This window comes from Cryptomeria japonica, chromosome 6 (assembly GCF_030272615.1).
Source record: "Cryptomeria japonica chromosome 6, Sugi_1.0, whole genome shotgun sequence".
NCBI classification, from domain to species: domain Eukaryota; kingdom Viridiplantae; phylum Streptophyta; class Pinopsida; order Cupressales; family Cupressaceae; genus Cryptomeria; species Cryptomeria japonica.
Genome location: NC_081410.1, coordinates 111,591,159 through 111,616,770, shown reverse-complemented (window position 1 = coordinate 111,616,770; position 25,612 = coordinate 111,591,159). Strand labels below are relative to the sequence as shown.

The following is a 25,612-nucleotide window of genomic DNA, read 5'->3' as shown; positions in this document are numbered from 1 at the left end:
CCTTAGGAATGACTCCAAATTGCCAATGATTATCAAGATTGAAGGAATTGAGCCAAATGATGAAAATCACTCCTGACCCTTCCAAAGGGTCCAGGGCGAAAATTCTTCAACCACCTATTTTCCCTTGCAAAATCAAGTCAAACTTGGGTTGGATGTGAGAGGAGAAGTGTTTTCTAGCCTTTTGAGGTGAATTCAACTTGAAATGATGGAGGAATAAGCCTAAATTAAGAAATTCGCTCCTAACCCTTCCAGAGGGTCTAGGGCAAAATTTCACCAAAACCACCTTTTTTTCCAAATTTGTGACAAGACAATTGCAAACTAAAGTGAATTGGGATGGAAGAAGTCTTTAGGAGTAACTTCAAATTGCTAGGAAACATTGAAATTGAAGGAATTGAGCCAAATCAAGAATTTCGCTCCTGACCCTTCCAAAGGGTCCAGAGTGAAATTCTAAAATCCACCTATTCCTTTCACATTTAGACCAAGCCAGGCCTGGACAAGGATGACAGAAGCCCTTGAGATTGCCCTTGAATGGATTTTGGTCTCCAAAAATGATGATTTTGGGCTAGAGGAAGAAATTTGCTTCTGACCCTTCCAAAGGGTCCAAAGCGAAAAACACTAAAACCATCCTTTTCTCCAAATTTTGTGCTAAGTCAGGCCTGGACTAGGGTGAGAAAAACTATTTGGAATACCTTGGAAAGATGTTTATCCACCAAAGATGCAAATTTTGAGATAAAATTGGAATTTCACTCCTGACCCTTCCAAAGGGTCCAGAGCAAAATTCTGGATAGGTCTTGTCCCTGGCTAGTTTTTTGAGCGAATTTGACCTTTTAGGCCTTGTGAAGATCAAACAAATATTGGCAAGTTGGGAAGTGGATTCAATATGGGGGAGTCCAGATGAAGTGAAGTGAAGAAAGTGAAATTTAGTGTGAATAGGCAAGCAAAAGGTGAATTTCGCTCTTGACCCTTCCAAAGGGTCCAGAGCGAAATTCATCAAAGTCACTATTTCCTCTTTGTGTCAAGACAAAATGTTGATACCTATGGCATGGTTGAGGCTGGAGTGAGATATTCTTGCCTTGTAGGGTGAATTGAAGTAAAGGAAGTGTAAAATAAAGCCTAAAGAAGGAATTTCGCTCCTGACCCTTCCAAAGGGTCCAGAGCGAAATTCTCATTATCACCTAATTTGCCCATGTGAGAAGCTAAGAGGATGGTTCCCTAGACTTTGTTGGACTAAAACAAGCATATGCTCACCTTCTGAAGGATTTTGGAGTGAAAAAATGGGGTAATTAAGGCATAATCGAGAAAATCGCTACTGACCCTTCCAAAGGGTCCAGGGCGAAATCCTTTGAAACTACTATTTTTCACCTCGTTGGGGCCAGGCGAGGAGGTAATTGTGAAATAATGTTGAAGAGAGGTCTAAATTGGGCAAAATAGCAAATTTCGCTCCTGACCCTTCCAAAGGGTCCAAGGCGAAATTCTTATAGGGCCTATCCCTGGGGAGAATCTTGAACAAGCTTTATTTTTTATATCTTCTTGTTGATGATTTAAGGTGGAAAATGCTATGTTATATGACCTTAATCATCTTTTGGTTTGTTTTGCAGATGAAAGAAGACCAGGCCAGGGCAAGGACGACCTTCTCCAGTCCAGCATCATCAAGGACGACCTCTTCCAGTCCAGCATTTCAAGGAAAGGTACACCATCCATCCTGCACATCAAAGACTAAGGGGGTTGAAGCAAGAGTTAATTAAAGTTAGCTACTCAGCACCATCAAATTGAATATCTACCAAGGTGCAAGTGTCAAACAAGGTGGCATCCCAGTCATCACTCCTCCAGTCAGATTAGTCCATCTCAGCGGGTTCAGATTCAATGTACTTGACTCATCAAAGATGACACTAACTTCGATGTACCTACCCCGGTTATCCATTGGTCGAATATTTCAGAGAAGACATGTGTCCAAATAATGCAATTATTTCATTGGCTAGAATTGAGTTTGTTGTAACAAACCCTAATTAGGGTTTTCATTGTTAAATCTTGGCCATTGATCTCAAATTGATCTGAGCTATTGAATGGTATTGAGAGCACTATATAAGCCCTGGCTCCTCATTTGTAAAGGCTAATAGTTAGTCAGTAGTTAGAAGGTGAATAGTTAGAAATAGTGAATAGTCAGTTGATAGAATAGCAATTAGAGTAGAATAGAAAGAGAAGGCAAAGATTGTTGCCAAGATGTTGTTGTAAAAGACTTGTAAAACTTCATTGAAGAAATGGTGAAATCTATGGGTCGATTCAACAATTTGCATGGTCTCTATACTTCTCAGATTTGATTTCATGTTATTAAATGAGTGGAAGAAATGTGTTTGATTGATGGTGAAATTCGTATATCCATACTACTAGCAGTTTGTTGATTGCGGACTTGCCTTGTGTAGTCAACTAGAATCATTCAGTTTAAGCTTAACTTCAATCGTCGCTTCTTCACTGATATGCATCAGCCTGATGGTGTCTATGCTTGTAGCGATGATCTGAACATCATAAAGTTTTCCTCCGAAGATCGCACTAACCTTGTGGAGATGATCTTGGGATGTCAAAACAAGACTTAGTTAGAATTTCATCAAAGGTTATTCATTGCTCCTACATTCTTAGCATCAAAATTAGATCCTTTCCTCGCCCTCATCCTTTTCCTTTTTTTTCAAAATCTAGACTAGTGAAATCCTATTTTACAATAATGTTCAAAGCGAATCAGACATTCAGTCATCAAGTGTAAGTCCCCTTGTGATTCCAGCAAAATCACATCATACCACATAGAGCTTATCCACGAGTAGAGAACCTACATACAAGAACCTTGGAGTTGCCTCGACTGATCCTTCGGCGAGATCTTCAACAATCGGGAAACTTTGCTCAAGAGAGGATAAGGTACCTTTAGGTATTTTATTTTGTGTTCGCATGTGCATAAAAAACACATCAACAGGTCCTTCACACACATAGCAGCCCTCATATGGTCAAGCACTCATACACCTCTCCAAGTGTAGGCGCATCCCCATCCCCATATCTGATGACTTGGAAAATTGGAGCAATGATGGAGACTATGTATTTTGCATCATTCCAAAACACATCGCTCTTCACTATCTCCTTCACCCTCCTCCCCTGCTCTGTCTTGGCCTCGGCCCACCAATTCCAATCTGTGGTCATAACCATGAGTTGCGATGCCTCTTGCAACTCAATCATTCTCTCCAAGAGAATGAAATAAGATGCACATCTAGTCTCAACAAGTTTCAAGAACTCCTCCTTCGCAAAGCTTTTGAAGAGTGCATGTGACGTGTGGTGGTTACAATTAAACATCTATCGCATCGCTGATCACTCCTCTAATCCACCCAATCTTCCCTATGTCCTTGAGTGCATTGTTCATGGCATGCACACAACATGGAGTCCACCAAATATGTCTATAGGCTGCCTCAATAAGCTTCCCTGCAACTCTACACACATGTGCTGCAACTATCACTACTTGGACCACAATTTGTGGCCCAACCTAATCAATAGCCTCCCTGAGGACCTCAAACTGAAAATCAGCATCTTTGCAATGCCCTATACAATCAACAGCCCTGACAAAATATGGGCCCTCTACACATGTAACCATGATGTTGATGAGTGGATGATGCCTAATGTTCGTCCACCCATCCATAATTATGCTACATCCAAACTCTGCCCAACATGCCTTCATCTTCTCCATCAAAATATTGATTTTGGAATAGTTCTTATCCAAGATCGAGGTCCTCAATTTGTTCTCACCTAGTGGCACATATGATGGTACTACCCTCGCCATCATTGATATCATCTCATTATAATAAGAAGATCATGATACATGAAATGGGATGCCATTGGCAAAGAAGAACTTGCCAATGGCATCATCTACATCATCCTTCAGCTGCAGATTAAACAATTCAGCTATGAGGTTACTTTCCACTTGCAGCTTGTGTTTCCCCTTACCCTCTTGTGACTGGACCACATCAATCTGAGTGGAAGAAGGTCTTGATCTCGCTTGCAATGTATGACTAGAAGCAACTGGCTAGCTTTGCTAAACCTTTGACCTACGAGACAAAGTAGTAGGCATTACGACTACACTGTCCTCAAGAACACCCCAAAGCATGTTGATCTCAATTCTATATTTGGCATTTGCAGCTTGTTGCAAAAAAGCTCGTGGTTCCACACCTTTCCCTCGAATAAAAAAGAAGTGTGCATTAACTCTAGTAATCTTGCCAAACCATTCTACACTACAAATTTTGCATCACCACTTCCTTGTGCCACCTGTTGACGTCCATGTACCTAGTATTTTTGTTGCAAACTGTTTGAGAGGAGACTTAGGATCAAAAGGAACCTTAGTATACTGTACCAATATCTTGGAGGGGCAATCTATAGTAGTTGGTGCACTTGCCATAGAACTAGTTCGGGCTTCAGGATTAGCCCCATGGTCACCCCCCTCAGCCTCAGGTTCATAGTCCGATTCATTTACACTATGAGAATACATTTCTATCTCGTCCTCACTCATATCATGAGAGCTCATTGTGACACTACATTTCACAAAATTAAAAATAAATTCAATAAGTGCCTAGTTTCAACCTATTTTAATTTTTAATATTTATTTTTACGTTTTAACAAATTTAGAAACAAAACAATCAGATTTGATGTTGAATCTTGAGGGCAAAATGAAGAATGTAACATTACATTCTTCATTTTTCACCCAAGATTCAAAATCAGATTTTGAAAATGAAACAAAGAAAAAATAACAAAAAAAATTGAAAATCAAAGGATAAAACAAACAAAAAACACCTACCTTGAGCTTGAAAAATCTCTCCAACTGGAAGTAGAATCTTCCTCCTCTTCTTCTTCTTGCTCCTTGTCACTCCTATTGCACTTGCACTCACTCAACCAGCCTCTTTTCACTCCTTCAAACACTTTTTTCTCTCCTCTTCAACTAGCTGGTTAAAAAATTAGAAAACAAAATGTAAGAAAATGAGAGAATTTGAGCGGGTTTTGTAAGCTTTGGAAGGCATACATGGGGCCCCCATAAGATTAGGGGTTTTCGATAACCCGAAAAAATGCAAAACAAAAAATTGAAATTAAAAAAAAAAAACTTTTTGCCACTTTCAAAAATGGGAGACACTTGCAAGTCTCTGAGACACTCGGGGGAAGCCTAGGCGTCTCCAAGACATCTCAGAGACTTCCAAACGTCTCCAGCCATCTCGGCCTCGGAGACTTGCAAACTTCTTCAGCCATCTTGACAGAGGTGGTGAGACAATGGCAGGATGTGTCGTCTCTGTCTCCATGAATCCGAGACGTCCCAATCTCCGAAACGTGGGGCTTGTGGGGGGGGTGCAGACGTGTTTCGGTGGTTCACTGTATAAAACTTTTCATGAGATTGAAAGACCTACTCCCATTGCCATTACTACAATTGCTTATCAAATAATTGATTTTACAATGGAATTTTAAAATATTTCATTTCATCCTCTACAACTTCAATCTCCAATAACCTTTTTCTAACAATCTCATATCTAACTAAATCAGCTCATCCTCTATATAATTATGTGATATCCACAAGCTATTCTTCCATTTATAGAGAAGAAAGAAAAACTCAAAACTCCTCCTTCAAGTTCACTCCTCCCACTTCCAAAATAAAGCATGCATAATAGAGCAATGCTTTTTATTGGCGAGAGGAACCAACAACTAATATCATAATTATTAGAGGTCCTGGCTCTTGTAAGATTCGGAGGTTATTAAGTGTTCCAGTCCATGATCTTCTAACAACACTGGTAATGTAATATTTCAAGTATTATTCATTGCTTATAAATAGATATAAAAGTATTCAAAGTTGGAAGGGATGAAATGGAATTAACATGATTCTCTTCTCTAGCTCATCCTGATGATGAATCATAGAGTATGACTCAAAATGTTGATAACAAAAAAGCACCCACAGTCAAATCCAGAAGCTTTCACCATGGAATTAATATAATTAAACATATGTTGGGAGCCCAGAATCATCTCTTCCACTATTCCTCGGGATTTAAAGATGTTCCCCTTCATGCCTATGCTATAACATTTTGCAATCAACTAGCCTCCTTTAAAGGTTTTTCTTGTTTGCAGAGTTTAGATTTTAATGGTGTCTAATGTGGATTATATACAGATGCATGTTAATTATAATGCTTCATATTTCTGTAATTTGTGTTTTGGGTCCTCAGATTCTGCTCATTGCTCACATCAAAAATCCTTGTAATGACTTCTGGAAACATATGTATATTCCGAATTATTTCCATTGTTTTTGAGTAAAGCTTATGAGTGACCCTAGTCTGGCCATTTCACAAGTAAAGTATTCAGTGCAATTTCATGCAGTAATCAAAACTGCGGTAGAACATAATCTACCACATAGGTAGGCAGGAAGTATATGGATACTCCAAATTATTTCCTTCACTTAATGTTATGACTAATGCTTATGAGTGAGCTTAATGTAGCCATTTCACCACTAAAGTAATTCATGCAATTTAATGCAGAAATCAAAAGTGCAGTAAAAGAGTGTCGACCGCATAGGCAGGCAATTATTCACTACAGTTAGTACAGAACTTTGCCCCTGGAGGACCTCATGATGACAAAATTCTGGCATCATATACCTATTATAAACAGAATCCATTCACTTGAAAGTATTGCTTCTGAGATATGATTTCACCTTAATGTGGCCATTTCACATGTACAGTATTTCATGCAATTGCATGCAACAATCAAAATTGCATAGAAACAGAGTCAAAATCCTAGTCTAATTATTTGCCATAGTTGGTACTTGAACTTTACTGCTAGTGGACATATGACGATGAAAATTTACAGAAGTATATGTCTGTTAAAATAAACATTTACTTTGGCTTTTAAGTATTGCTTGCAATATTTTTTAACCTTGATATAGTCATCTCGCATATACAAACAGTTATTTTGCAGTTTCATGCAGCTATCGAAAGTGCATTGAAATGGAGTAAAATATCTAGGGAGAAAAGTTTCACTACTATCAGCACTAGACTTTGCCACTAGTGGATGTGATGTCCCCATCCTTGACATAAAAGCAATCTAGCATTAAAAACGTGTGATCAAGGTGTGGCAGACCTTGAACATTTCCAAATAGTTACCAAGTAGATATAAGAATTGTACATAACAGTTAGATTTGTATATTCTTGTTGATAGAGCAAGTAGAGCATTATGAAGGACATAAAGATGAAAACTGAAGCAAAGATCCTATCATGGAAAATCGTCTTATTTATAAGACTTCACGATTTTCCCTCAAGCATCTTCATAGGACATAGAGTGAAGGATTGAAGGTGATATGAAGGGTTGTTAATACAGAGCACATAGGAGAACCAGGGTAATCAACCATGTGTATTCAAGTCAAGTCAACTAAATTCTTATTGGCAAAACAAATATGATATCATCAATATCGCCTCCAAGGGAGCATGATGCAGATTTGATCATCTCACTAAGCATTGTTTACATTGATCAAATATGATATACTTATCATTCAGCAAGAAGAATAAACATAATCACAGCCCAGAAGTATATGTCAACAATATTAACTAATAACTGATTAATTATCTTCCAGGGGGAGCAATCAACATAATAAATCAAGGGGTACAAGTAAGAGATGCACTTGATCATCCTTAAGGCATATTAAAGAGGCATCGATAATCATTTCAAAGGCATTTTCAGTGAAGTTTTTATTCTAATTATTATCATCAAACTAGGTGCTCAGTCTGAGCCACCAAGTTTGATAAGCAGAAACAGCATCATAAGAACATCGCATAAGCAAGAACATATAAGATCAGAGACAGTGATACAAGAAGACCATCGCATAGTCATAGAGAAGTCAATCAGGAATAGCAATCCCTAAATCGCAATAGCAACAAGCCTTAAATCTGGAACAGCGATAATTGCAGATTGGCCATTATTGAGACATTGCCATTACATAAGACATACATCTGACAAGCGACAAGACCAATCAGAGCATTTGCATATACATAGAGGAGATATCAGAAACAGCAACTTGATCAATATACTTATATCGATATAATCCATTCTTGGGTTCTTGCATAATACAAGTTTCATAGTCGCACTATCCTTATCATATTCAGATCAATCTTGTTACTTCAGCAACTATTTACTTACTGCCATTACAATTCATTGCACTTCCATTTCAATTTACAGAGGATCTTCAATACATATCAGATCCGACACTCTGTTATTCAAGAGAGACTCATATACATTGATCAGTTTACCAAAAGTAATTAACTTCAAGGTTTATATAGTCGACATTGGTTGATCAAAGGAAATCACCATCATTTTGCAATTATACAATTATTGTTGGGCAATCTGACACTACATAACATCAAGATAGTTATCATTACATTAGTCAATCTCTCCATTTAAGATATTGTCACTATAAAAGTGATAACAAACATTAGTAGCAATTAAAGAGTTAGATAGAAAGAAGTCTCTTGCAATTTAAGAAAATTAGACAAACCCTAAGAAATTGCATAAAAGGCCATTACAATGGAGCTTAAAATGACAAACTTCTGAAAGTATATGCATAGAGTTTCTTTTGCTCAAGTAATGCTTATGAGGTAGATGACCCTGCACTGCAACGGTAGTTGCAAGTGTAGCATAGTTGCTACATCCATGGTTTGACTCTCACCCTAGCCGATTGCCGATAGGAGAGGAAGGAAAGAGGATGGCTGGATGTTGAGGACGGAACCATACTGCCACGCCTGTCTATTAGAATATTTAATTATATTTTAGTCACCTATATTTAGTTCCTTGTTTAATGGTCATTTAGCTTTTTAGTTAATTAGCTTTTAAGCTTTATTTAGCATTTAGCTTTTTCTTTTTAGTTAATTAGCTTTTAAGCTTTATTTAGCGTTTATCTTTTTAGTAGTTCACTTAAACGACTTATTCTTAATTTAGAACGTCGTCTTGTAATCTCTATATATATGCTTGTATATTGTTGAATACATTATCCGATTATTGAATCATTCATTCAATTTATTTTTCATGGTATCAGAGTGGGTCGATGGGATTCTTTAAAGTTTGGCGAATTTTTTAATAAAAATTCATGCCCTTCTTTCTGGAATATTTTCCAGATTTTTTTTATTGTTTTTTTATTAAAAAAAAAACGATTTTGCTTTTTAGAAGGCTTTTTGAGGGTTTCTGATTTGTGGGCGAATTTTTGTGCTAGGCAGCAGTTCATGTTTTTTTTTAGGGTTCTGGAGATTTTCGGGCCTGCAACCTGGAGTTTTTTTTTTTTGCAGATTGAAAATTTTCCTAGTGTTTCTGCAATTTTCGACTAGGGTTTTGACCCTTCAGTTCAAGTCAAAATTTTATTTTGCTTGCAAATTCTTGGTGGGTTTTTCGAGACCTCAACTGGGTCGTCGTCAAATTTTTCTGGGTGCATCGTTTTCTGTGCCTCGGTTTTTGAGCCGTTAAATCTGCATTCTGTTTTCAGATTCTTGGTGGGTTTTTCGAGAGCTTTTTTGGGTTGGTCTCAAATTTTTCTAGGTGCCTCGTTTTCCACACCTCGAATTTTGTGCCAGCAAATTTGCCTTGGAATTTAAAAACAGTTCACAATTTCTGCTATTTCTGTGGACGTTGGGATTTTTGCTGTTTTTTTTTGGGCACCATTTATGCTGTTTTAAGTTTGAAGAAATTTTTTAATTTCTGGGTTTCTTCCAAACCTCGAAATTTGCACCTTGGAATTCGTGCCAGAATTCTCCTCCAAGGTTTCAGATTTTTTTGTGCAACTGCTTCTATTCTGATCTTTTAATCAAATTCTTCTGTCTCATGCTTTCACTAGGTTGACCTCGTTCAACATCCATTTTCGTGATAGCATCTTTGACCAACCTCATGTTGGAACACAGTCAAAAGTTCAACAGCTGCCACAACACCTAGAAACAGTGCATGTTCACGATATCTGAATATCGTTGCCTTGATCAAATTGATTTAGACCAGACCTCATCTTATAGGTCCCAGGGTTTTCACGATTTTTTCCTGAAAAATTGTCTGTCGGTTTTCAAATTTTTTCCACAAAAAATCATGGGAGGGTTTTCACGATTTTTTTCTCAAAAATTGTTCGCAAGGTTTATAATTTTCCCTTAAAAATTATCTCATCTGTAATCCGCGATATTCGCGTAAGATTTTAGTTATCTCGGTTTTACCATTTTTTTCCACAAAAACGATGATTTGTAACCTCAGATTTCTTGGTTTTTCGATTTTCTCCTCAAAATCGTAAATTCTCTTTTCGAGGGTTCCTAGTTCAAGGTTTGACGGTTTTTTCCTCAAAATCGTGTTTTGTTGCAGTTAGTTTGGGTCGCACTTGCCGGGGTGAACATCTGCAACTGTGGTATCTTGCAGTCAGTTTTGGAGTTGATACTCTTCTGCAAAAGGGTTTGACAATTTTCCTCAAAATCATGGTTTCAAGTTTCAATTTGGTTACCCAACGTCAGGTTGGATGGATTCTGATATTCTTGGTCATTAACAATTTTCAGATCCATGGAGGGTCTCCACTGCAGCAAAGTGTTCTTTTCATTTGTGATCAAAAGACTTGCAGTGTCTTCTGTAGGGTAGTTAGTAGATAGAATGACCATTAAGGGAGGGTATTAGAATATTTAATTATATTTTAGTCACCTATATTTAGTTCCTTGTTTAATGGTCATTTAGCTTTTTAGTTAATTAGCTTTTAAGCTTTATTTAGCATTTAGCTTTTTCTTTTTAGTTAATTAGCTTTTAAGCTTTATTTAGGGTTTATCTTTTTAGTAGTTCACTTTAAACGACTTGTTCTTAATTTAGAACGTCATCTTGTAATCTCTATATATACGCTTGTATATTGTTGAATAGATTATCCGATTATTGAATCATTCATTCAATTTATTTTTCACTATCGACGTGGCAGAGAAAGGATGCTGCTGGGAGGGAGAAAGTAGACGCTCGAGGGAGGTGACTTGCAATAGACGTGGAATCAGCGGCAAGTAGAGATTGGAGGAGAGCAGAATCAGAGGAAGTAAGGAGACAGGAGGAAGGAGGTCAAGCTTGGGGCACGTTGGATGGTGGCAGAGGGAGAAGGAGCAGATGATGAGGAGTAATAAGGAGTGATCGGTGGGGCAGAGTAATAAGGAGCAGCTGGTGGGAGTGATAAGGTGAGAACAGAGAGATAAGGAGCAAAAAAGCAGAGTGATAAAGGTGAGAACAGAGAGATAAGGGAGTATGCAGAGATAAGGTGTGCACATGAAGAAATAAGGATTAGGGCGGAGAGATAAGGAAGGTCTACTAGCCTAGGGGTTAATCTCGGCATCTATGTAATCCCCAACATCTGAGGATGAGGTCCCTCAAAAATGTGGCCTCATTAGTTCATAGCTCCAGTCAAAAGCATGACTTTCACCAATCAAAAAAAAGTAATACTTATGAGATTGATTGACCTTAACATGGTCATCTCAAATAAGTGCACAACATTTTGTGCAACCTCACCTCACAATTGAAGAAGCATTAATATAGAGTCAATCACCTAACTACGCAGTACAGGTGATGATAGAACTTTGCCATTAGTGGATCCAACAATGGCAATAAATGCCCAGACAAGATCAGCTTTTATGGATTTTAACTATAGTTGGTGATTTTTTCAAAAGTGCAACCTTAAGAAAATCAAAGACAGTAATAAGTAGCAAATAGCTTCGAATCATAGAGGAGATCCATATCTACAGAAGGATGAACAACCGCAAACTCCCTTTAACAATATTATATAGAAAAGTCAAAAAACAAAAACTCAATAATGGCTCAATAAATGAAAGAATCAAGATAACAACACCCGTTAAAAAAAACCTAGAGAGATAATTGAGAACTACATATTTGAAAATCATTTAAAGCTTCACAAATAAAATAATAATTAAGTTTCCACAATAAATTTCCTCAATAAACACACATCATAAATGTTAATGCTACTGCAATAACCCATGCACAGACAATTTAAAGGTATTTGTATTTTTATGCATGTTATTTACTATGATGCATGATCATGCAAATTAAACAAGAGAACATCTCAACAAGTGGAAGAAGAACACCAATGTAGCATGTACTGAAACTCAGGAATAACTTGCCAGAGACTTGACTTTGTTTGATTTCACTTTAGTCAAATTTGGGGGTTACCTGGACACCCACCAAGAGTATTGTGACTTCTTGCGTACACAATAGACACTGCTGATTCACAAATATTCCCAGAAAGAGTTTCAAATGTAACCAAATGGAGCTCTTTTAGGGTGGCTACGGGTAGGTTATTTTGAATGCTCAACTCTAGCTGGTAAATTTCTTAAAAAAGAAAACAGACAAGATTTTAACTCATCCTAGGAAAATAAGAAGGCAATACCATCTTAAAGGCTATTTTCTGTGAGACAGTCTGGACAATATTCAATTTATATGCAAGAACAGTCTCAGTCTTAAGAGGCCAAATCAAAGAGCCATTTTGAAAGGAATGTATGCAGCTTATTTCAGATCCCAAATAATTTAAGAAAATTAACACACAAACATTGTCATACAGAACACCAAAGCAATATACATGCTTACCCCTGCTCTGGCAACCTGAACACACGAGGCTTTGGATTTCCTTCTTGAGGTATTGGTGTTACTGAGCCAACTTCCATAAACCCAAAGCCCATTCCTAGTAAACCTTCCACAGCCTCTGCACTTTTGTCAAAACCAGCTGCAAGTCCTATTGGATTTGAAAACTTTCTTCCCCACACTTCAATTTCCAAGATAGCTGGATCTGGCCTCTTTTCCCTCGGAACCAAACCACGAGCTGCTGCCCATATTGCAAACTGGTGAGCATCCTCTGGATCCAACAATCTGAATAGAGGATTGACAAACTTTGTTCCTGTGAATAACCATCCACTACAAAACCAAAAACATATGTCACAAAAAAAGATACTTTAATCATTTTCATTTCTCATAAAAAATTATTGAGAAATAAAGACTAATTAAGCAGAAACTCCAAAACCTTTATCATCCAATGCTATAGTACATGAAGAGTATGATAATGTATAAGAGTAGAAATATTACATCATTCCTTTGGCTAGGTTAGTTAGTTTGTTAGTAGAATATTTATTCCATGAGTATTAGTTATGGTATATTTATTCCCGCAATTATCTAAGGGAGTTGTTTAGGAACTCTCCTCTAATATGGGAAATGTAATTCTTGTAAATTAGTGATGTAGTTATTGAACAAAATGGATTGAAGTACAGTATTATTAGAGTGTAATATTTGCAGCCTGAATTCCAATATGGTATCAAAGCATACTTGTTTATCATCAATCTCATTCTAAACTCAAAGTATAGCAATCTTGTGAAGTGCACCGTGTGTGTTTTCTATTCACATGTAGTGGTGTAGAGCATTGTTTTTTTGGTTATCCACACAACTCAACTACCAGTCTAAGATCTCATGGCAGCTCGCAAGATGAAGTAGAATGCAGAGTTGAAAGAGAGGAGATTGATTTTCTGTAAGCAATTGAGACTGCATTATGTCAGCCGCCTTCATCACATTCTCAGTGAATTGCAGGGCTTCCCCTTTGGCCACAAGGTCCTAGCAATGGATCAATCCTGTAGGAAACATCATCGAAGGAGTTACTTTCTTCCCCACATCTCTTGAAATCACCAGATGCTTGCCTTGATTCATTTCAAATTGCCAATGCTTTTCAGCCCAGCTTGCTCACAATCTGATTCATTATCAACCCTTGATATGTAACAAAATCCCTCCTTTCTATGAGATACACTTAAGCCATATTTGACTTGTCCTAGCCCTAGTTTCAAATCCAATGGCAATTCAACAGCGATCAATGCATACCACAATTGATCACTAATGTATTGATTAGATGATTGGGTGTAGAAATATAGGCTTTGACAGCAGCATCTAGTAGTGTTCATCCTAGTGTGTGTCGGGGCATTGCCAAGAAAATTCATCTCATGACATTTGACATACAAAATCAAAATTTGTGGATTGGTTATGAAGCTCATATACAGTGCACACAACCACAATAAAAGGATTTATGCAGAATTCTCAACTACCCATTCTAGATAGACAATTGATAAAGCAGAGTTCAAAGTCCTGAGCTGCAAACAAACATCAAATATAAGTGTTCATCAACTACAGAAAAGATCACCAGAAATTTTAGTTTGACGAGTAGAATATCCTTTTATATGTGTGTTGAATTAGAGTTGTCTTAGTATTTTAATTTATTTACTTGGACTATTTATATTTTTTTAAAAATTATTACAGTCAATTTAGTCTATTAATATGTATGTACATTTGCAAAAGTGTCAATCTCATCAAGGTGCATTATTGGTGGAAACCAACAACTTCAATATTGTTCTAATTGAGGGGGAGAACTATTAATTCTCTTAGCAAAAATGGAGAAAAATGGTGCATTCACCATAGAGAAATTTGAAGGTAAAGACCTTTGCACTTGGCAAGTGAAGCTCCAATTGATCCTTATTGAAAAGGATCTGTGGGATGTTGTGAACAAGACTACGTCAAAGCCATCTATTGCTGATGGGATCTCAAAGTCAACAACAAAAGATTGAACAGCTATAGTTTTGATTGTTCTTGGACATTAAGATGCACTCCTCCACCATATTGATTTCTCAAAGACTGTAAAGCATGTGTGGGATGATCACAGTGCTGTTTGGATCACAAGCATCAAGTGTGAAGATGGGCCTATTGCAAAAATTATTTGGGCTCAAAATGATGAAAGGTGATAATGTTGTTCAATACAACAATAAGTTTCATTCTTTTTTTATATTGCTAATTTTTTACATATATTTTGCTCATACGAGCATGTAATGTCCCTACTAGTTAGAGATCACTGTCCTACAAAACAGATTGTTAGAATACAACAAATATATATATATATATATAAAATCTAACTTGCAATTAAACTTCAATTACTTAATTAACACTAATCTCAATTCTTATTTAATAAAAAGGATACAAGTGCAGTACTGGGACATGTCCTTAGGCGGCTGTGAAGCTCGCCTTCTTGGAACCCATCTTGGTTCCAAGCCATACCAGGAAATCGAAGGTTAATTCAATTCCTGTCTTGGATGTAATTTCTTACACCCAAGCCATACCAGGAAATCGAAGGTTAATTCGATTCTTGTCTTGGATGTAATTTCTTACACCCAAGCCATACCAAGGAAGACCATCATATATGATCAATTCCTTGCCTTGGATGATGCATCTCATCATCCAAGTCTACCAGAGAGGACCGGCCAGATCCGTCTCTTCTTGGATGAACTTTGTTGACCAAGCCATAACATATATGCATATAGATATTCAGTATATACTGCCTACCAGGGATTATCATAATCCCTGCATTAGGCTAAGGGAATTTCCTCCCAATAGCCTCCATCATATAGCCACATTATTCATATTACATTCTACAATTCATTTATCATTTTTCACTCCATAATCTACATTTACATATTCCTAATTTAACATGTATTTGGTAACATATATTCAAAAATGTTCATTAACATATATTCAGAATTATTCATTAACATATATTCAGAATTATTCATTAACATATATTAAAAATATTCATTACTATATAATCAAAACTATTCATTAACATATATTAAAATTATTCATTACTATATATTCAAAACTATTCATTAACATATATTAAAATTATTCATTACTATATATGCAGAACTATTCATTAACATATATTAAAATTATTCTTTACTATATATGTGTGTGTGGCACACACGTCCACACACATATATACTCTGTGACCCATAAACACCACTTACCTGTCACAGTCCACAGCCGCAGTGCAGTTCTTAGCCTGCAGTGTTGCTTCCTATCCTCCCGTCTGCAGATTATTCCCTGGAGCGAATTCCTTCTTTTTTAATTCCCCCCCCAATGCCACTGCAGACGATGCCCCTTTAATATCATATTCGAAGAATAGAAGGATGACGACTCTTCATTGCATCCGGAATACAAAACTCTTCACCGCATCTCCTTGGATAACTAATCAATGATTAGTTAGCAGCCTATTATACTGTCCTTTTGGCGGCGATAATGGTATTTGTTGGGTTAGTTTGATACAATGATGAATGGTAGTTTAGTTGTTTGTTGACTCCCCCATTACTTAGTCACCACGATAGCCAATAATCACTATATATTGGCGCACCTTAGAATCCCCACACCAAAATTGTCATACAAACTATATCGTCGATACCCTTCAATGTTTTATTTGCTATTCACAATACTCATTAAGCATATTTGCCAATGATAATCATCTAACTTGTATTTGGTCTAAGAGTATCAATGTCCCATGTTAATTCTTTTTTACAGTGTCTTCCAAATAAATATTTTTTTTGTAGCCGAAGACTATCTAGTTCAATATACTTCTCTCACAATAGTTCCCATAACAAACACTATAATTCTTTATATGAATAAGATGATTTCCTCTATGAGGTCTTCGTCCTTTAGTCTTATTGATATAATATGTAAATTATGCTTATAGTTTATAATATATAATAATATTTATAATATAATATTAATTGTTTTGATTTGAATATTTCAAGAATATTATTAGTAATAAATATTAATTAAATATTAATATTTAATAAATAAATAAATTTCAAATAGTCGATGGGTGATAATCATTATATTAATTAATAATAATAATTGATATATATAAGGATCAAGGGGGAGACATGACAGAGCATCAACATGAGACCAATGGAAGCTCTTGTGAGCAGAACCATGAGACTAATATCAGCTCTTTTCAAGCAACCACAATAGAAACCATCTACAAAAGACCAAGAGTCACAACTTAGAATGTAATGTCTCCTTCCTAACTATTGTGATGTATTCACACATTGCCCCATTGCAAATGGGGACCCCTACTTTTTGCTTTCTGGGGTTTGTTTTTATGGGTTTTTTAGGGTTTTGTCTGTTAGCCTTTGCATTCTGAGTGTTGCCAGAGGGATCGTTAAGATAGCAAGCTCTGTTTTAGCTAAAGGTGAGTAAGTGGATGCTCCGGGTTAGGGTTTCTTTGAAAGTCTTCCTTAGGGCCTGGTTTTGCTCTTGTTGTTAATTGTGTCTTGCTTGGTGAGTGAATATCCTCTTTGAAGGTTTGAGTTAGGTCAAGTTGGTGAGTGATGAAGTCTGGAATGTCATCTTGATCTTCAAATGCCCTAAAATTTGGTTGTCTGGAATGTCATCCTGATCCTGAAATTTGACTATCTGGAAAATTGAAGAATCCTCGAAAAACTAGATTTTGCATTATAACTCCTGGAGGTCCGAAACCACTCTCAAACATCCTGACAATATATATGGAATATAACTTAAAGTATAAGAAATTCTTTCTTATACTTAAATGTTATATTCCATACATGAATCCTGACGGAGAGACCAAAATGTCAAATTTCACTCCTGACCCTTCCAAAGGGTCCAAAGCGAAATTCTCCATAGGACATTCTACTTTGACCCAAACTTAGAACTAACTCATTCCCAGGCATTATTGAGGGCAAAGCACTTGTTTGGATGAAGAAATGTGAGAAATGAAGTCAAGATTTGAGCCTAAATATGAATTTCGCTCCTGACCCTTCCAAAGGGTCCAGAGCGAAATTCTTGAATGACCTTATTTTCTCACTTAGACCTTGAAATAAATGCCACTTTGAGAGCAATTTCACTTGATGATGCTACGAGGAGGCCTAAAAAGGTGAGAAATGAGCCCAAGTAGGAATTTCGCTCCTGACCCTTCCAAAGGGTCCAGAGCGAAATTCACATAACCTTCATTATCTTCCTTGATATGGCCAAGTTTTGGACTTCTAAGGCATGGTTAGAGTGACCTTGAGGTGTTCTAGCCTTTGAAAGGAGGTTTGATGCGATGAAATGGTGAAAATCAACCTAGAATGGAAATTATGCTCCTGACCCTTCCAAAGGGTCTAGAGCAAAATTCCCTATAGGTCCTATCCTTGGCCTAGGTCCAGAGCGAAATCCTCATTTGACTCTCTATTTTGCCTAGGACATTGGAAAGACCTTGTTTTGAGCTAAGTAAGTAGCAAATAGACTTGATGGTGATAAGGAGAGGTGAATTTGATCAATTTTAAAGGTGAATTGAGGCAATGGAATGTGAAATCAACCTAATTTACGAATTTCACTCCAGACCCTTCCAAAGGGTCCAGAGCGAAATTCTTAGAAGACACCCTTTCCTTCCTGGATTAGACCAAGGTCTTAGTTTCCAAGGCATGTTGTGAAGGTTTTGATATGTTCTTGCCTAAGGAAGTGATTGGAAGTATTGAAAAGTGAAGGTTTTGTGGAAGGGTCAGGAGCAAAATTCCCCATAAACCTCATTTTCTTCCTTGTTTAGACCAACATTCTAGTTCCTTAGACATATTTGGAAGTGGATTAGCATGTCTTTGCCTTTTGAAGTGATGGGATGTAAAAATGTGAAGGATTTTGTCCTAAAACTAGCATTTTGCTCCTGACCCTTCCAAAGGGTCCAAAGCGAAATTCTTGGAAACTCATATTTTCTTCTTGGAGATGGTCAAATTCTTGAGTTTTGTGGCATGGTTGGAAAGACTTTGATGTGTTCTTGCCTTTGAAAATTGGATTGAGGCGACGGAGTAGTCAGAACCAACCCAAAGTAGAAATTTCGCTCCTGACCCTTCCAAAGGGTCCAAAGCGAAATTCTTGATAAACCTCTTTTGCTTCCATGTTTAGGCCACAAACCTAGTTCCTTGAGCGAAGAGTGGTGTATTTTTACCTTGCAAAGAAGATTGGAGTTGAAAAGATGAAGAGTCAAGCCTAGAGTTGAAATTTCGCTCCTAACCCTTCCAAAGGGTCCAAAGCGAAATTTCACAAAACTACTTTTTTCTCTCAATTTTGTGCCAAGTCAAGTGTGGACTAAAAGATGAATTAGGATTGGAGATGTCTTTGCGCATAACTTTGGGTTGCTAAAAATCAACAAATGTGAAGGAATTAAGCAAAATCAAGGGTTTCGCTCCTGACCCTTCCAAAGGGTCTAGAGCGAAAATCCTAAAACCTATTCCATCCTCCAAAGTTTGTGTCAAGACAAGCCTAGGCCAAGGTGAGAGAGGTTGAGGATGCCCCTAGGATTGTCCTGGAATGGGTTTTGGCCATCAAAGATGAAGATTTTAGGCTAGGACAAGGATTTCGCTCCTAACCCTTCCAAAGGGTCCAGGGCGAAATCCTAAATAGGTCCCGCCCTTGGCCATGGTTTTTAGCGAAATTCTCCTTTTTAGCCATTTTGAGGTCAAGCAAGTGTTGTTATGTTGAGAGATAGATCCAAAGGTGAGAATCAAGTAAGAACAAAGTGAGAGGAATGGAGTTGAATGAGGGAAAACAAGCAAGAAATGAATTTCTCTCCTGACCCTTCCAAAGGGTCTAGCGAGAAATTCTTCAAACCACCTATTTTTCCCTTGATTGAAGCCAGAACTTTGATCCCTATGGCATGATTGGAAGAAAAGTGATGCATTCTCGCCTTGCAAGATAGATTGGAGTGAAGGAAATGAAATATCAAGTGAAAAACTGAATTTCGCTCCTGACCCTTCCAAAGGGTCCAGCGCGAAATTCTCAAAATGTCATTTTTCCTTCAAGTTTGTGCTAGGCCAGGACAGTGATCAAGGTGAATTGGACTTAAAGATGGCCATAGGCATGTATTTGAATAGGTTATGAGTCCAAGAGGTAAGGATTTTGAGCTAAAGACTGAATTTCGCTCCTGACCCTTCCAAAGGGTCCAAGGCGAAATCCCTTGAAACTCCTATTTTTCACCTTGTTTGAGCTAGGCAAAGGGCTAGTTGTGAGATTATGATGAGAAGAGGTTTGAAGGCTAGGCCTAAGATTATGAAATGATGAAATAAGGTCTAAATTGGCCAGGAATGCAAATTTCGCTCCTAACCCTTCCAAAGGGTCCAGAGCGAAATTCTTATAGGGCCTGTCCTTGGGGAGAATCTTGAGCAAACTTCATTTTGATGTCTTCTTGTTGATGATTTAAGGTAGGAAATGCTATGTTAGAATGAATTTATTATGTGTCCTTAATCATCTTATGGTTTGTTTAGCAAATGAAAGAAGACCAGGCCAGGACAAGGACGACCTCTTCCAGTCCATCATCATCAAGGACGTTCCACATGCAAAAGGGAGGATTCAAGGTGCTTTGAAGCGTTGGAAGACTGAGGGTGTTCAAGGAGTTCAAGTTAGCCTCAAGACCTCATTCTACCACAAGATGACAAAGAAAGGCTTCGCCAGCACTTCAAGGCAAGGTATGCTACCGGAGAAGGAAGACTTGACAATAAGGTATTCTACATCATTCATCAAATTGAGATAGAAAGGAGATCAACCAAGACACAAACATCAGACAAGGTGGCATCCCAGTCACTGCTCCTCCAGTCGGATTGGTCCACCTCAAAGTGTCCAGATTCAATGTACCTGACTCATCGGGGATGGCACAAACCTCGAAGCACCTACCCCTGCTTCCTATTGGTCCTCGCTCCGGGAATGTAATTTTCTAATTGGCTAGAGGAAGTTTGTTGTAACAAACCCTAATTAGGGTTTCTATCTTGTGATCCTAGCCATTGGTTCTAAGTCAATCAGAGTCGTTTGTTTGTAAAGGGTTCTCTATATAAAGCCCTGGCTCCTTATTTGTAAAGGTTAATAGTGGGTTAATAGATAATAGTCAGAGATTGATTAATAGAGAATAGCAAATAGAATAGCAATTAGAGTAGATTAGGAAGAGAAGGCAAGAAATTGTTGCCTTGATTGTAAATAAACCCCCTTTTCATTGAAGATATGATGAAATGTGTCATTTCTTTGCAATATGCATGGTCTCTTGTTGAATCTTCATTGTAGATGATAAATGATTAGATTGAATGAAAGAAGTTATTGAATGCACTCGCATGGAATCCCCCTAGTCCAAACCACTAGCCTCTTGCTGACTGTAAGTGTGCCTTGCGTGGTCAACTGGCACAGAATGAGCTTAATCTCAAGTCGTTACACGTCTATTGTTCATGCATTAATTTGAATGATGATCAGTATCTGATGGTATCTGATGTGAATAAATTTGAAGCATCCCTCAGAAGATCGCACTGAGTTGGTGTTGGATTGTTCAAGCCTGATGGTGAGACCCAGCCTAGTAGGACTCCACCTAGTCATTCATCCATCTTGTTGCATTCTAGGTCTTAGAGTAGACTCTCTAAACTCTGTACCTTTTGCCATTTTTTTATCTTCCAACCAGTAGATAGGACTTGAGTTCCAGTAAATCAAATGCTCAGGCAGTCAAATGTAAGTCCCCTTGTGATTCCACCAAAATCACATCATACCACGAAGAGCTTATCCACGAGTAGAGAACCTACATAACAAAACCTTGAAGTTTCTCCGATTGATCCTTTTGCAAATCTTCAGCATTCGGGAACTTTATTCAAGAGAGGATAGGATACCACTGGGTATATTATTCTGTGTTTGGTCGTGTACAAAAGACACATCAACACTAACCAGTGCATTCTACTTGGCTTCAGGCATAATTTTATATTTTATGTGGTCCAGGACTTCAGTTTTTAAATAACATGTCTCAAGTGGAGATAAAATATTTCACTTATGTTATTAAAAAATTATAAAGTTAAGTCATTTGAGGGTCCCATCAATATAAATTGTTTTTAAAAAGGGGACTCCTAGGAGTGAGCGCCCAATCTAGGGAGTCATAAGGTGATTTAATGAATAAATTAAAAGGAGAAGGCAAAAGGTGGCAACTAACCTGCGAGACATAAGAGTTTTAATAAATTAAAAATATAGTGAAATTTCGTCCATTTTCAACGTGGGGATTTAGGGCTAAAGTTGACACCTATTTGAGGGTTAGTTTGAAGCTTTGATGATTCATTCAAGTTAATGGTTTTTAGAGTTTTGGTTACAGCTTCTCTAGAGACTTTCTTTTGGGTTAGTAAGGATGAAACCCCTCGCTGGTGACATATTCTACGATGTTGAGAGATACAATTTGGGAGATTTGAGGTTATTATCCTATAGGCAACACGTGGGTTCAACAGAATAATTAAATCATTCTATAACAGGCTGTTGCAGATTTGTAGAAGCTAATTGGGAAGATTTTGAAGGATTTGGCCAGACCAAATTGGGCGGTTAGGGGCTGCAGACATCTTCCATCATTGGCAATTGGCACTCAAAATTGAAGGTGTGGCATCCAAATCTAGGAGTTTGCATGTCTGATTTTATTACGATAGTGGTTTCCAGTCAACAACTTTTTTTGGATGTCATCTGCAACAGAGGGATCATCACCTGCCCAAACTGGAGAAGGAGAAATTCCACAAGAAGGAACAGAGCAAAGTAAAGAGAAGAATGTTCCTAAGAAGTCGAGAACAAAAAAGAGAAACAAAGTCCAGTCAGAAGAGCAGCAGCAGAAAAGGCCAAGGGTGGAGGAAGCACAATCGCCGGATAGTTCTTCCGGTGTGCAAGAAGTTGAGATGTTCACACAAGAAGTTGCAAGGAGCCAGCCACTAGAAAATGATAATGACACTGCACAGGCTCAGGATGTTCTTAGCATCAATGTTTCCCATCGACCTGTTCAGCAGAGAGATCAAAGGCAGGAACTTCCTCCCAATCCAAATCAGCGGGATCGGGACGGTTTCATAGAGGCAATTCTGGGTTACATAGGTACTTTTGAGAAAGTACAGCAGGAACAGATGTGGATGGAAGTTCAGGATCAGCCAACAGCCGCTCCAAACTGGTTGAGGGGAAGGATAAGGAGAGAGCCAGAAGAAGAAATGGATCCTACACAGGAATTGGAGAAACTTCTCAGCAGAATAGACAAACCTGCAAAGAAGAAGGCAGCTAGGAAGTTTTCAAAGATTACAAGGGATGAGTCAGAATCCAAAACGTTGCATTTGGCCGAGCCTAAAGTGGATAAAGATAGAAGTGAAATCATGCCCGATGAATATGTGATCAGAGAAGTCAATTTAGGGCATGCTTCCACAGCACAGGTGGTGGAAGATTTCGATGAATCTTCTTTGGCACTGAAAGAACAAATAAAAAAGATGAAGGAAAAGAATAAGAGGCTGAAAAGCGAAAATAAGGCCTTGTGTGAATATGTGCGAAGCCTAAAGCATCCACTCAGAGAGAAAGATCCATTATTTGTCCTTACCTCTTCTCTTCCCAAACAATCCATTAATGACATTGAATAAATAAGGAGAAGAGCTCAGTATTCTAAGTAATGGGTGGAAGATGTCTAAGCTTCGACTAGAAAATTCATTGAAGACTTGGCTCAAATCCACTGGACAATTCATGTCATCCTAAGCAAGTTAGAGACTGCGAATAGCTTATGGGAAGATGTGCATATTTATTAAAATTTGACTATTCCGCAACTAAGAGCATTGATGAAAGTTCCTAGGCAGACTTTGATTGATGGGAAGGTTGTCCAGGAGAATGAAATTTATGACTTCCCACAGTGGTTCTATGTTGTCTACACTAGAAAGGAATCTTTTGAAAGATTCAGGATGGAGTCTACATCATTGAAAGAATTAGTTAGAAAGATACAAGGGGAAGTCTTCAACACAATTGAGGCATTATTTGCTAGAAGGTTGACTGAGGAGAAGCTGACAGTTGACTTCCTGAAGGACAGATTGCACGAGTACTTCTTTGTGGAATCCTTTTCCAAGGAACATTTGGAGAATGTTTCCTTGTTCTCCAGCACAATGCAAAGGACTCAGGAAGTAGCGGCAGATTGGAAGAAGTATTTCTCCAAGTGCGAAGAAGATATTTTCTTGCTAGAATTCCAGATGGAGAGTGTGTCAAGTGTCTCCATAGGAGAATTGGAGGTTGTCATTACAAGATTCATTGCATTTGCCATTAATGAGTGAGATAAAGGTTGTCCATTCTTGGACGAGAATCTTTTGACTGCATGATGGCAATATTTGACTAGGGTGGCAGCTAATTCAATGCATGGCAGCCGACATACTTAATGAAATAATGAAGCAGTTGTTGCATGTTGAGCGAATATGGGTGAAGTGGAGCATTTATTGCATAGTGGCCAATCTTGGAGGTAGTGGTGCATTCATTGCACAATGGGCAATTTTTAGCATGATGATGCATTGATTGCATAGTAATGGGTTTTTGAATGTAAGGGGTATTTAATGCATTATGAGCATCATTTTGATCAAAGTGTTATTAATTGATAATAGGCATAGTGCATCATTAATGTATTCTCCCACTATGTGGTGTCATTAACTTAGAATCTTTGGTCAAACCCTAATTAGGGTTTGCATGTTGAATCTTAGCCGTTGATCGGTTTGTAATCATGGCTGTCCATTTTCAAGTCAGTGGCCTATATAAGGAGGTCACCCCTTCATTTGTAAAAGGGTGGAGATTGTAGGAAATTGTTGCCATAAGCTATTGAAGTAATAAACTGTGATGCATTGTTCTCTGATGGTGTACACTTGTGTAATTTCTTAGCTTGCATGGTTTCACTTTCCTCACTTAGATTTATTTCAAGCATTTAGGTGAACAAGGTTGATTGCAATGTTTTAAGGTGACGATCACTTGCTCATACCTTTTGTTGATAGATGACTTTTATCAACAGTGCAAGGTTGGATTGAGCTATTTTATGTGTGCACTTAATTTAAATTGTTGGATGAACATTATTCTATGATGGTGTTCATTGATAGTTTAAAATCCTTCAAACACAACCCCTAAAGATTGCACCCACTTCATGTAGTTGTCTTCAAGTGGCAAAGTGAAGTGTGATTCATCTCATCCGAAGCATTGCCATCTATTAAGTTCTTAGATTTAGAGTAGTTTTCTAAACCCTCTCTTATTTTACTTTCAGCATTATCCAATTGAAAAGTCCTTAAAAAGAGCCATTCATAGCCAAATCATTCACGAAAAATCTCCTTGAAAGTTATAAATTTGTCTAAATCTTCTTCAAGGTGTGCGTAAGTCCCCTTGTATTACCAGTAACATCTACCACACAAGCCTATATCCACCTAAAGTTGCTAGTACGCAATCGGAACCTTGGAGTCATCGTATGATCTTCCTGCAATCTTAGCATACATTTGACTTTGATCAAGAGAGGATAAGGTAGCAGTTGGGAAACTTTATTTTGTGTTGGGCATGGTCACAAAACGCACATCAATAGAATTGGCGCTAAGAGGGCTTGTTGTAGAACTTTTCATTGAAGAAGAAATCAATTCTTTTTCAAGGAGAAATATTCAAATGAACCAAGATGGTGTTACCGCCTAGAGGATCACCGCCTATCTTGTAGCCTAGTTAGGGATTCAAAGATCATCAAGAAGATATTATCTCAGGACTAGCCGATCTTGCCTAGAAATTGAAGACAGGTGCACCTCAGTATATGGGAGTTTGCTTTGTGTTGTGAGAAGAAGAAGAGAAAGCCATCAAGATTGAAGTAGCAATTGAAAGAGAACTTCTCGACCAAAGATTTCCAATCGCTCCACTTCCTCCTCGTCAGTAAGTTAAGAATCTGAATTTGAAGATACACACTAGATCGCATTTACTCTTCCTCGCCAAAAAGGCA

The 25,612-nt window shown here is 37.8% G+C and overlaps 1 protein-coding gene across 1 annotated transcript in view; it reads right to left on the bottom strand.

Annotated features, from left to right (window-relative positions):
- LOC131051235 (dihydroorotate dehydrogenase (quinone), mitochondrial) overlaps positions 1-25,612 on the bottom strand; it is a 126,184-nt gene that overhangs the window by 85,290 nt on the left and 15,282 nt on the right. Inside the window, exon 3 of the mRNA XM_057985652.2 lies at positions 12,619-12,942. Coding sequence (XP_057841635.1) covers positions 12,619-12,942 — 324 coding nt within the window. The remainder of the gene's footprint in view (positions 1-12,618; positions 12,943-25,612) is intronic.